The following is a 13,911-nucleotide window of genomic DNA, read 5'->3' as shown; positions in this document are numbered from 1 at the left end:
GAAACTAATTACTGTAAATCCTATTAAACCAATCTTCTTTATACAGTGGAAGATGCTTGACCTCTGAGGGCTATGGAGGGTATAATGAATGCAGAGTGTAATTAGGCCCCACTTCTGGCTGACTATAATCTATTAATTAGCATTCTCTGTCTCTGTATCTCATTGCAGTGTTTCCCTTTACTTTAAAATTGCACCCTTCGTTTTTTGGACCAAAGTTATACAATTTTAGGATTGTGTAGTAATTACAGTGGGTATAGGAAGAATACATCACTGCCAGCACTGGTGTTTAATTAGGGCAAGGGGTGGAATCTGGATAAGGCGGTGTTCACCATTCTTCAGCACATATGGGTTTTTTGGCATGAAAATCCTGTGGACTGTTTCACTGGAACTGAACTGAAGGATTCAGAAGATTGAAATATTTTGCCTCTGAATGCAGACTGTACTTAGGATATTACATATTTTCCACACAGCTTCTGAAGTATAGGCATAAACAATTGCTTCAATTATTTCAAAATGAACAAGTACGCCAATAACTTTTTTCATTAAAATTGACATTTCTGAGTCACTTCATAATAAAAACCATCTTAGTGAGGGGCACAGTTTCAGCATCACCAACAAGGTATAATGGTGACTAGCTAATTCAAGGTATAATGGTAATAAATCCAGTAACTTCAAATCTACTCTAAATTTGATACACACACACACACACACACGTATAATCTTATACACACATATACTGTCAATCCATTCTTGAAAAGTAGAGCCTTCAAAATGAAATGTTTATTCATATGCAATTTTTCCACAATATTTATTAATTCTTTTAAATTTATTTATTTATTTTAAGAGACAAGGTCTCACCATGTTGCCCACGCTGGACTCAAACTCCTGGACTCAAGGGATTCTCCTGCCTCAGCCTCCTCAGTAGCTGAGACTACAGGCATATACCACCATACCCAGCGCACAATATTTCTTATAATAAAAAATTATGTCTCAGCCACTTTTCAATTAAACTGTGATTTTTTATTAACAATACATATGAAATTACATAATATTCAAGTACGATATACTATAATTATCTAAATACTATGACAGTATATCTAAATACGATATACTATGATAATTATCTATGATAAATACTATGATAATTATCTTTGACAAAGAATGAAAATCTAACACAAAGAATCCCATATTTGGGCACTAGTATACACCAGTACATACTCCAAATTTACCAATCTCATTTTTACCAAGAAAAAAAAAAAAGAACCCAATACAACCCCTAAGAGTACAGACACAGTTTCCAAAACCCAGGTTATATTGATACTTAACCACAAAACTAAAGAAAGCAAACTCATTTTTTTCCTCCTGATATTTACAACTCAATACCAAACTATAAAAAACAGAATTTAGGAGGGGCATGGTGACGCATGCCTGTATCCCAACACTTTGGGAGGCTTAGGAGGGCAGATCACCTGAGGTCAGGAGTTTGAGACCAGCCTGGCCAACATGGCAAAATCCGTCTCTACTAATATACAAAAAATTAGCTGGGCATGGTGGCACGTGCCTGTAACTCCAGCTACTTGAGAGGCTGAGGCAGGGGAATCGCTTGAACCCAGGAGGCAGAGGTTGCAGTGAACTGAGATCACGCCACTGCACTCCAGCCTGGTGACAGAGCAAGACTCTGTCTCAAAAAAAAAAACTAAAAAATTAGCCGAGCATGGTGGCACATGCCTGTAATCCACTTGGGAGGCTGAGGCAGAAGAATCGCTTGAACCCGGGAGGAAGAGGTTCCAGTAAGCCGAGATTGTGCCATTGCACTCCAGCCTGGGCAACACTGAGACTCCATCTCAAAAAAAAAAAAAAAAAAAAAAAAAAAGGCCCGGGTGCGGTGGCTCGTGCCTGTAATCCCAACACTTTGGGAGGCCAAGGCAGGTTGATTACGGGAGGTCGAGAGTTCGAGACTGGCCTGGTCAACGTGGTGAAACCCGTCTCTACTAAAAATACAAAAAATTGGCTGGGCGTGATGACTCACACCTGTAATTCTAGCACTTTGGGAGGCCGAGGTGGGCAGATCACGAGGTCAGGAGATTGAGACCATCCTGACTAACACAGTGAAACTCCGTCTCTACTGAAAATACAAAAAATCAGCTGGGCGTGGTGGCAGGCGCCTGTAGTCCCAGTTACTCGGGATGGCTGAGACAGGAGAATGGCGTTAACCCGGGAGGCGGAGCTTGCAGTGAACCGAGATCACACCACTGCACTCCAGCCTGAGCAACAGAGCAAGACTCCATCTCAAAAACAAACAAACAAACAACAAAAAAAAATTAGCCGGGCATGATGGCACACGCCTGTAATCCCAGCTACTCCAGAGGCTGAGACAGGAGAACCACTTGACCCCTGCAGACGGAGGTTGCAATAAGCCAAGATTGCGCCACGCACTCCAGCCTGGGTGACACAGCGAGACTCTGTCTCAAAACAACAACAATTTAAAAAACAACTGAGAATGTACTATTATTTTGTATTTAGGAATGATTTTTTCTTGGTGTTGTACTTCAACTGACAAATTCAACTAATTTACTTGGTAGTGCAATGCAAATTAAAAACTAAAGTCAGTATTTTACTGACAACTCAAAAATGTCAACTGAAGAAACTGTACTTCACTGTTCTGCTGTCATATATCATTTGAACATTTATCTGGTGCATCAATGATTCACAAAGTGAGGAGACATCAAAATCACCTGGAGGGCTCTTTTTAACTAAACATATCTACAATTTTAAACACCCTTTTCCCCTACACACGCCCCATCCCCACTGAGGGTCCCTGTTACAGTTAATGATCATTACGAACAGGAGTAGGTCACATCCCTGAGATGTAAAGTGGAAGAATAAAGGATGAGACACACTGAGCAAATGGTCCCTTGTTTCTTCCCCTTTCTTTTATGGTTGAGCTCAAAAGTGCCACAACAGAAGCATCACAAATTGACAAACAGGCAACAGACAAGTTTAAGAATTAGATTGACACCCGGCGCAGTGGCTTACGCCCTTAATCCCAGCACTTTGGGAGGCCAAGGCGGGCAGATCATGAGTTCAGGAGTTTAAGGCCATCTGGCCAACATGGTGAAACTCCATCTTTACTAAAATACAAAAATTAGCCAGGTGTGTTGGGGGGCACCTATAATCCCAGCTACTCAGGAGGCTGAGGCCGGAGAACCGCTTGAACCGGGACCCAGGAGGCAGAGGTTGCAGTGAGCCAAGATCGCATCACTGCACTCCAGCCTGGGCTACAGAGCGAGACGCCATCTCAAAAAAAAAAAAAAAAAAAAAAGAATTAGATTAGATTTACTAAATTCTAAAGATCCCAAGAGTGGTTTCTCATCAGAACCACCAGGGAAGCTTGTTCAAAACCTAAGTTCCTGGACCCCATCTCCAGGGATTGTACTTAGCTGGTATGAAGGAAGGCCTGGCAATCTCTGTTTTAACCAAATATGCCTGTTGATGTTGATGTTTCTGAGCCAGCATTTAAGAACCCTGTTCTTAATTTTAGACTCCATCAGTGGGGTCTATTTGAGCTTTTTTCTTTCTTTACACATTCTTAAAGTCTTAATGACTCAAACTCAAAGAACTTCCTAAGGAATATTTTTTAAAGGACAATTTCTCTTCTTTAAAGAAGCTAAGTCTCTAAGAAAGAGATTTAAGTATATTAAAATATTCAAATGTTGAGTAGTGACAACTTTAATAACTGATTAAAAAGTAAAAGCAAAGTAGTTTGAAGTCATAACGTATCTGAGAAAGAATAAATCATAATTTCTAATTACTTAGATATCTGATTCAAATGAATTCAAGGTTTAGTTTTTAATTTGCATTGTAATACCAAGTACATTTGAAGAATTTTAGCCCTGTGATATTAACTAGAATAACAATAGAATAGTAGGAGGCATTAAAAATAATGATTTAGATACATATTAGAGGCCTTTAATATACAGTAGAAATGTTGTTAGCTAAAAAAAGGTCACAGCATAATACCAACAGTATTCCATTCAGGTAAATCTGTTATGTGTATATGAATACAGGCATTTCAGTAAAGAGAAATGTCAAAATGCTAACGGTGGAATAGCAAAGTTGTCAGTAGATGGGAGGATCTGGAATATATTTTGCTTTCATATCTATGCTTTTCTGTTTTATATTTATGAACAGAAAAAATGAGCTATTTTTATTGCTGAAAATGTGTCTGGAGCTTTAACATACAAAATGTAATGTAACTAGAGAGCTTCGAGTAGCCAAAACAGTAGATCTGAGTATCTGGACTGCATATTAGTAAGAATGGTAAGACAATCGACAGAAATCTTAGATTAGATTTACGGTCATATGTTGCTTAATGACAGAGATACGTTCTGAGAAAGGCGATTTCATCATTGTGCAAAGATCATCAAGTGGACTCATACAAACACATCTGGTCCAGCCTACCACACACCCAGGACATAGGATATAGCCTACTGCTTCTAGGCTACAAACCTGTACGGCATGTTACTGTACTGAAAACTGTCGGCAACTGCAACACAATGGTAAATATTTGTGTATCTAAACACATCTAAACATAGAAAAGATACAGTGAAGACACTGTATTATAATCTTTGTTTTGTTTTTAGAGACAGGGTCTCACTCTGTCACCCAGGCTGGAGTACAGTGGCCCAATCTCGACTCACTGTGGCCTCGACCTCCCAGTCTCAGGTGATCCTCCTGCCTGAACCTCCCAAGTAGTACAGGCGCCCACCACCAAACCCAGCTAATTTTTTTCTATTTTTTGCAGAGACAGGGTTTCACCATTTTGCCCAGGCTGGTCTCGAACTCCTGGACTCAACCAATCCGCACCCCCTTAGCCTCACAAAGTGCTGGGAGTACAGGTGCGAGCTACCACACCTGGTAATACTATATTGTAACCTTATGGGACCATAGTCACACGTTAGGTCCATCAGGGACCTAAACAGCTTTGTGTGGCAGACGACTCCTTCATCAGAGACACAGACAATTTCTGATTGCTTCTTTACTTCTTGGTATCATTTAAGAAGAAAGCAGAAATTGATATCAATTGCTTTCTTTATAATTTTGAGTAACCTAATCCAAAAATAAAGTGTAATACCAACAATGAGGTAGTTAATTAAATATTCTCCTTTTAAGAGTATAAGACAGCTTTTTTAAGAAGGAAAAAAATTCAAGCTTGCAAGTTTAAGAAAACTTCTAAAAGTACACACAACTTGCACCATAGGGGGAAAAAAAGTAAAGAGAAAAATTCTAAAAGTCTTTTAAACAAAAAGTATGGGCCGGGCATGGTGGCTCACACCTATAATCCCAGCACTTCGGGAGGCCGAGGCAGATGGATCACCTGAGGTCAAGAGTTTGAGATCAGCCTGGCCAACACAGTGAAACCCCGTCTCTAATAAAAATACAAAAATTAGCCGGGCATGGGAGCAGGCACCTGCAATCCCAGCTACTCAGGAGTCTGAGACAGGAGAATCACTTGAACCTGGGAGGTGGAGGTTGCGGTGAGCCAAGACTGCGTCACTGCATTCTAGCCTGGGAGACAGAGCAAGACTCTGTCTCAAAAAAAACAAAAACAAAAAAGTATGTTTAACATTTTAACTGGTAGAGCCTGAATACGATTTGTTCACATCTTTGGAGTCATCAGCTTCCTCACTGAATGTGACATGGCTATCACCAAACACATCAACTGTAACCTGGAGGAGCACAGAAAAATAAGTGAGTATTTCCTGCAGCTAATGTGACGGCACTTAGCTCTCAAACTGCAAAGCCCCATGATGATAAAGCCCAATCATCTCACTTATTTTCTATAAGCAAACAATCACACCAGGTCGCCTTTCCTCTACCTTAAATGTAAAGAATTAAAGAACAAAAAGCTACAAAAGCATCCTGAAGTTAAACTTTCATGAATGGCAACAAAATGAATAGTTATTGTTCATACTTAATAAACACATCATCAACATTAACTTTTTTTTTTTTGAGACAGAGTCTCATGGTGTCACCCCAGACTGGAGTGCAGTGGCAGGATCTCAGCTCACTGCAACCTCCGCCTCCCAGGTTCAGGTGATTCTCCTGCCTCAGCCTCCTTAGAAGCTGGGATTACAGGTACACACCATCACACCTGGCTAATTTTTGTATTTTTAGTAGAGTCGGGGTTTCACGATGTTGCCAGGCTGGTCTCAAACTCCTGACCTCAATGATCTGCCCACCTCGGCCTCCCAAGTGCTGGAATTACAGGTGTGAGCCACCACACCCGGCCAATATTAACTCTTTAAAAGTAATTTCTGTTCTCAGCTGACAACACTGATTTATCTTGTGATAGTCATTTTGTTTGTGTTTTTAAGAATGACTTTTTGGTATCATGACAAATCTTAATGGTATACCTTACACTTAAGTTACCTAGTCTAAATACATTTGGTAAAAGATATTACAGTGTGTGGCAAAATTAAAACCTCAGAAGAATTTAAAAAAAAAAATCACATATGCTGAAAGGAAAGACACGAAGAGAAACAGAAACCAGAGAAAAGAACCAAGCAAGAATGGAAGCAAGCAGACATGGGCAACTAGAAAAAAAAACAGGGCACAGGACCAAATTTGGAAAGGGCTGAGAAATGGAGGACACAAAATAGTAAAATAAATAGGAAAAAGGAAGATACATATACTACGAAGGGAAGAATCTAGGAAAAGGGGAAAAAAAGGCTATTTCATTTACATACATGAATTCAGCCAATACAGTTAAACACACACGTAGAACTTACCTGGTTCTCCTCCTGTACAACTCTGTACTGTTCCTTCCAAATGGTGATTTTGGAAGCTTCGTCTTTTCTCAGGGCTCGTTCTTTCTTCAGCTCTGGGCTCCAGAAGGTCTTGATGCTATTCATTGAAGAACTCAATTTGCTCTCCTTTACTTCCACATCCTTCCGCAAGAGATCATTTTCCCTTAATACTTCCTTCAGCTGTGTCTGCAGATCCATGATTGTGTTATCTCTCGCCTGACGAAGGGAGTGAGGCACAGTGGATGCCATACTCACAGGAGGGAGGTGATGCTCTCCAAACGCTATGGTGTCACTGGCAACCCCACTGCTAGCTATGTTGGGGCTACTGCCCATAGCAGTCATCCGAACACCGTAAGGCAGACGTCCCCCAGAACGGCCAAGTGTCATGGTGCTTTTAGGTGTTTCTGAACCCACATTTTCATGGTCACTTAGATACATAGGGCCAGAGGTGGCATAGGCAGCATTTAAAGACTGTATATTTTCCATAGAAAGGGTTTTCCCACTGCCACCTCCAACACTGCTTCCCGAACTCCCTCCTGTACTATTGGTTCGACGATGACCCAAGCGAGGGGAACGTGGAAGCCTGGGTGAACGCCCAGGGCTCTGGTTGCTCGGTTCCACCTTCCCAACAGAGCGGGCACTTCCATACATGGTTGCAAGGTCAGAAAAGGTGTAAAGCAAAAAATCAACAACAACGAAAAATGGGAACTTTGTGAGGTGTCTCTATGGCTGTAAGTCGGTTTAAGGTTAATTAGAAGAAGGTCCCCAGCTGTCCAATCTTGAAGAAGTATCTTACATCATATCTGTAACGAAAAGATCACACATTAAATCCTCCAATAATAAATATTTCCCTTCTCAGAAACGTTCCACTACCCCCACTTAAAGAAGATCTAGCTCTTCTACCATGTATTTACTCAGGCATTCAGAATGTGATTACAGCATAATGTACTTCATAGTAAACAATATTTTAGAGATATTTTAAATGTCTCAAAACTGAATGCTGAAAACATACCATGCAACTGGAAAACAAACAAACAAAAAGTGCCAGGTGCAATGGCTCATGCCTATAATCCCAGCACTTTGGGAGGCCAAGGTAGGAAGATCGCTTGAGGCCAGGAGTTCAAGACCAACCTGGGATACATAGCAAGACCCTGTCTCTACAAAAAAGAAAAAGAAAAAAAAAACAAGAAGTATAAAGACTGACAAGGAAAAGATTAAAATCAATGTCTGAATATATGATTTTCTAACTGAAAACCCAAGATAATCAACTGATAAGTTATTAGAATAACAGAACTCAACAAACTGGTCAGACTCAATATCAATACAATTTCAATATTTTCATGTATAAATCAACAGTAACAACTAGAAAATGCAGTTTTTAATTTAAAAGAAATTTTAAATCCTATTCACAACAGCAGCAAAACCATAAAAGCACTTTGATATAAATCAACAAAAATGTACAAGCATTTTGGGGAAAAAAACTAAAACCTTACTGAAAGACATAAAAGAACATCTAAACAAAAGAAAAGTTAACTGTGTTCATGGACGAGAAGACAAACACTGTTAAGATTCAGTTCTTCCCCAACTAGTTAGCACAATCCCAACGAAAAATCTCTACAGGATTTTGCTAACCAGCTGTAGATCCCTTGCTTTCACAGGTGTTGAAGGATTTTTCAAGTAACTCGACAAACTGACTCTAAAATTCAAATGGAGAGTAAAGATAGAAGAGTAACCAAACAATTTAAAACAGATGAACAAAGAAGGAAAACAGCCCTCAACAGCAAGATAAATTACAAATCCGTAATTCTTTATTTGTACTGCAAAAATCAAAAAAGCTCTGAAAATAAGTTTTTCCTTTTAACTCATCTAGCAGCAAAACTGGACCTGACCCGAGCTTACTTACTGTTTATATGTATCCCACATAGTGTGACTTCATACATTTCATTAAGAAAACAATGTGTGTGATTACTGGATACTACATAATGCCCACCAAGTATTACTGGAAAAAATTCCTGACTACAAAATCACATCTGACCTGCAAGGTTTCTCATAAAGTATTGTAGCCTTGTAAAACTATAGTAATGAAAACTGTATAGTACTAGCCCAAAAACAGGGTCTAAATTATATACGGAAATTTAATATATGTTAAAAGTAATATTTCAAAACACTGAGTGATATAGTTTGGCTGTGTCCCCACCCAAATCTCACCTTGAATTGTAATAATCTTCCTGTGTCAAGGGTGGGGCGAGGTGTACTTAACTGAATCATGGGAGCGGTTTCCCCCCACTGTTCTTGCGGTAGTAAGTCTCATGGGATCTGATAGTTTTATAAATGGGAGTTCCCCTGTACAAGTTCTCTTGCCTGTCGCCATGTAAGACATAATTTTCCTCCTCATTCGCCTTCTGCCATGATTGTGAGGTCTCCCCAGCCATATGGAACTGAGAGTCCATTAAACCTCTTTCCTGGCAGGGTGCGGTGGCTCACATCTGTAATCTCAGCACTTTGGGAGGCCAAGGAGGGTATATCACCTGACGTCAGGAGTTCGAGACCAACCCGATCAACATGGCGAAACCCCATCTCACTAAAAGCACAAAAATTAACCAAGCATGGTGGCAGGTGCCTGAAATTCCAGCTACTCAGGAGGCTGAGGCATGAGAAGCTTGAACCCAGGTGGCGGACACTGCAGTGAGCCAAGATCGTGCCACTGCACTCCAGCCTGGGTGACAAGAGCGAGACTCCGTCTAAATTTAAAAAAAAAAAAAAATTTTTCCTTTTAAAATTACCTAGTCTTGGGTATGTCTATATTAGCAGCATGAGAACAGACTAATACAGTGAGGAAATGAAAAATCACTCAATAAATGAGGCTTAAATACTTGTTGCTCTTCGAGAACAATTAAGTATACTCGTCTTCACATAGTACACCAAAATAAATTCCATATACGTTAAAGATATAAATTTTTTAAACCATTAAAAGTACTAGAAGAAAATTTTGAAGAATATCCTTGTGAACTTGAGTTAGGAAAAGGCTTCTTTTTTGTTTTTTTTTTTTTTTTTTTTTTTTGAGACGGAGTCTCGCTCTGTCTCCCAGGCTGGAGTGCAGCGGCCGGATCTCAGCTCACTGCAAGCTCCGCCTCCCGGGTTCACGCCATTCTCCTGCCTCAGCCTCCCGAGTAGCTGGGACTACAGGCGCCGCCACCTCGCCCGGCTAGTTTTTTTGTATTTTTTTTTTTTTAGTAGAGACGGGGTTTCACCATGTTCGCCAGGATGGTCTCGATCTCCTGACCTCGTGATCCACCCGTCTCGGCCTCCCAAAGTGCTGGGATTACAGGCTTGAGCCACCACGCCCGGCCGGAAAAGGCTTCTTAAATAAAAAACCAGAAGCAAAAACCATAAAGAAAAACAACCAATACACTTAATTATGTCAAAATGACAAAGCATTATACCCAAAAATGCTGTAAATAAAATTAAAAGATAAACCAAAAGCTAGGTAAAAAATACAGACAACATAGTATAATGATCTGTAAACAGAGTATGTAAAGAATTCCTACATGGGAAATGCCAATTTTGAAACAGCAATAATTACAGGGAAGGCAACTTGTGTTGTAAAGGGGAAAAATGTTTGTGAAGGCTTTAACTCAACTTATAAAGCTTTATACTCAAACGACCATAAAGCACCTGAAATTTTTTTCCAAAAAAGAAAACATGTTCATACTCTACAAGTATAATTAAAACAAATTTTAAAACCACAGGCAGTTGTCCCTTGGTATCTGCTGGGGACTGGCTCCAGCAGAACATATCCAGATATCCACGACCCTCCCAGACAGCAAAAATCCTAAGCTGCTCAAGTCCCTGATTCAAACTGACACAGTAATTGCCTAAAACCTATGGACATCCTCCAGTACACTTTGAATCATCTCTAAATTCCTTATAATACTTCGTACAATGTAGATGCTATGTAAATCGTGGTTATACTTAACTGTGTTTATTTTTATTATTTTTCCATGTTGTATTATTTTTCCCAAGTTTTTTTTTCCTCCCTATTTTTTTTTTCAAGGTGACTTTAAAATTCCTTCCCAAATATTTTTGGTCCACAGTTGCTTAGTTCTGTGGATGCAGAACCCACTATACTATAGCTATCAACTTTATACACTTCTTTCAAAGACAATACAGATCTAAACTAGCTCTCTCTGATTTCTTGGCATCATTTCAAAGAATTGGCTTAGGTCAAGTAACAATAGGCTTCAGCATATTAAACAATATTTTCCAAAAATCCATTGTTATGCAAATCGATTCTTATAAGTGTTTCTTCATTGAAAATAGTACCCAAGTAAATCATATTGTCAAAAATAAGATTGTAAAGACAGTATATATTCTGGTCAAATTCAAACAGGTTAAAAATCCTCAAAAATGTGAACACACAGGCGGTCTCATCTCTGTATTACTGAACCAGTGAACAAAGCCCAGCGCTAACAACAAACAAGACAAGAAATACACAGAACCTGACCCTTTAAGGAAAGACTCCAATCTCCCTCCATCTCAGAAATTGCTACGGCACACTGAGTTCAGAAATGGCAATATTTTGTTAGTAATGTTATGAAATTGCTTTCCAGGACTAAGCTAGCTCATGAAGTAAAAATTCCTTTTCATGAGTAATCTGGACTGTAAAATGGGTGACAGGTAGTAATCTACAAATCACTACTTCAGATGAATTCTATTTCAAGATCGAAGAGGGATACAAAGTTTTTTCTTTTTTTAAGTAATTTGAATATTACATAAAATAAGGGAGCCATTAATTATCTGGAATCCTTTCAATGATAACAAAAGCTAACATTTAGTGAGTGTGTGTTTCATATGCCAGGCACTGTACTATGAGTTTTATAAAATTTAATATTTATATTAAATATTCAATATTCATGTATAATTTAGTATTTTGTGTGAATAAGATGGGTCCTGTCATTATTTCCATTTGACAGATAAAGAAAGTTGAGGCTTAGACGGCTTAAGTGGCTTATCTAAAGACACACAGCTATTAAATGGTAGGGTCCAGATTTGAATTAAGGCAGCCTAATTCCAGATCCCTGCAGGCTGTTAACTATCTTGCTTAACCACCATCATCTGCTGATGTTAACGTCTCAAGTGTCCGCAGGATATTAAAGGTTCTCACAATTTTAAGGTAGCGTATCCTACTAATTTACCACTCTAAACTTTAGGTTACGTCTTAGATCTTCCCAGGTGTAAAACTTAAACAATCACTTATATCTTTCTATTAAGTAGGAGAAAGTCTTTTTTAAAAGATGGTAGGCAGAACAAAATAAGTCAAACAATAAAATAATTCAGAAACGCAAGAGTTTCAGGAATCACACCATGAGAATTTTAAACTGCCACATTCACCAAAAAAAAAAAAAAATCCAACTCCGCCGCCGTGCGGAACTATTTCCACGTAGTGGAGGGACTAAACCACACGAAAGAGGCTAAGATCCAGTAACAAAAATCCACATTGTTTTCAACACCAGCAGGTGCCCTCTAATACTCAAGTCACTTTCAAATCCAAAATGGTATTTCCAAGTGGAGTCTGTTATTTTCAGAACTATATTCATTTAGAGGACAAGGGAAGGAATTCACCAGTCATATCTGAGGGAAGCCCTCATATAGCTTTTTAATCTCATGAGCTTCAGGGAAGACGGTGTTTTTTAAAAATTCTTTTTAAAAATATGGAATAAAGCCACAAAATAATAATTCTTGCACTTTAAACAATCTGACCAAAAATATGACCAAATAAGTCACACAGTATGACTCAATTTATGTAAAATTCTAGATTTATTATGACAGAAAGTTACTAAGTACACGACTAGGGACTGGGTAGAGGGAGGCACGGATCATAAAGGAGCAGGAGAAACTTTTGGGGGTGACTGAAATGTTCTCTATTGTGTTCGGGATGATGGTTTCACAGGCATATATCTATGTTAAAACTGATCAAACTGTATACTTTAAATATGTGCAATGATTGTATATAAAATATACCACAAAAGTTTGGGGAAAAATGCACATATTTTAAACTCTTTCTCTAAATTAAGTCAAGAGAAACACCGTTAGTGATTGATTTATATACCTAGAGTCCCAGATGCTGCTAGAGAAAATCATGCAGCTGTTCAGTTTGATTTCCTACCTCAGCTGGGCCCATGTTTCTCTCCCAGAGCCCCACAAGTCTCTTAGTTAGCTTCCTATGCAATATTTGTTATGGTGGGTTATTTCAAATCTCGGCCTTCGGCCTCTCACTTTCAGCAAATGACTTCGTCATTTTAATGAATTGTGTCCCCTAATCCATAATTCCTAAATTGAAGTCTTAACCCCCATACCTCAGGATGTGGCCATATTTTAGATAGGGTCCTTAAAGAATTAAGGCTCAGGGAGGGTACTGGGGTGGGCTCTAATCCAATATAACTAGTATCCCTATAAAAACAGATTAGGACACAGGCAAGCACAGAGGAAAGACCATGTGAAGACACCAGAAAACGGCCATGTACAACCCAGAGAGATCGGCCTCCAGAAGAAACCAACCAGGCCGACACCTTTGTCTCAGAATTATAGCTTCCAGAATTATGAGAAAATAAATTCTTGTGCCAGGCACGATGGCTCATGCCTGCAATCCCAACACTTTGGGAGGCCACAATGGGTGGATCACCTGAGGTCAGAAGTTCAAGACCAGCCTGGCCAGCATGGTGAAACCCTGTCTCTACTAAAAATGCAAAAATTAGCTGGGCATGGTGGCACGTGCCGGTAGTTCTAGCTACTCCGGAGGCTGAGGCAGGAGAATCACTTGGACCCGGGAGGCGGAGGTTGCAGTGAACAGAGATGGCGCCACTGCACTCCAACCTGGGCGACAGAGCGAGACTGTCTTGGAACAAAAAAAAAAAGAAATTGTTGTTAAGCCACATCATCAGTGGTCTTGTGTGTGGGGGTGGAGGAGTGGGAGATGTTTTGTGTTTTTGTTTGCTGAGACAGGGTCTCCTCTGTCACCCAGGCTGGAGTGCAGTGGTAGGATCACAGCTCCCCATGGCCTCAACCTCCCAGGCTCAAGCACTTCTCCCACCTCAGCCACCCG

At 39.6% G+C, this 13,911-nt stretch overlaps 2 protein-coding genes across 5 annotated transcripts in view; both read right to left on the bottom strand.

The window, feature by feature from the left end:
* The window catches only part of ERC1 (ELKS/RAB6-interacting/CAST family member 1), a 500,457-nt gene extending 492,845 nt beyond the window's left edge, over positions 1-7,612 (bottom strand). For all 4 annotated transcript variants that reach the window (XM_077953260.1, XM_077953262.1, XM_077953261.1 and 1 more), the window contains exon 1: positions 6,792-7,612. In XM_077953260.1, the coding sequence (XP_077809386.1) occupies positions 6,792-7,460 (669 nt within the window). In that variant the 5' untranslated portion in view covers positions 7,461-7,612. The remainder of the gene's footprint in view (positions 1-6,791) is intronic.
* Positions 6,855-13,911, bottom strand: part of LOC144333011 (uncharacterized) — a 42,729-nt gene continuing 35,672 nt past the window's right edge. The window contains exon 3 of the mRNA XM_077954849.1: positions 6,855-7,612. Within this exon, the coding sequence (XP_077810975.1) occupies positions 7,602-7,612 (11 nt within the window). The 3' untranslated portion in view covers positions 6,855-7,601. The remainder of the gene's footprint in view (positions 7,613-13,911) is intronic.

The sequence above is a fragment of the Macaca mulatta genome, chromosome 11, assembly GCF_049350105.2.
Source record: "Macaca mulatta isolate MMU2019108-1 chromosome 11, T2T-MMU8v2.0, whole genome shotgun sequence".
Lineage (NCBI taxonomy): Eukaryota > Metazoa > Chordata > Mammalia > Primates > Cercopithecidae > Macaca > Macaca mulatta.
The sequence above is the reverse complement of the archived record's forward strand: the minus strand, read 5'-3'. Positions and strand labels throughout refer to the sequence as shown.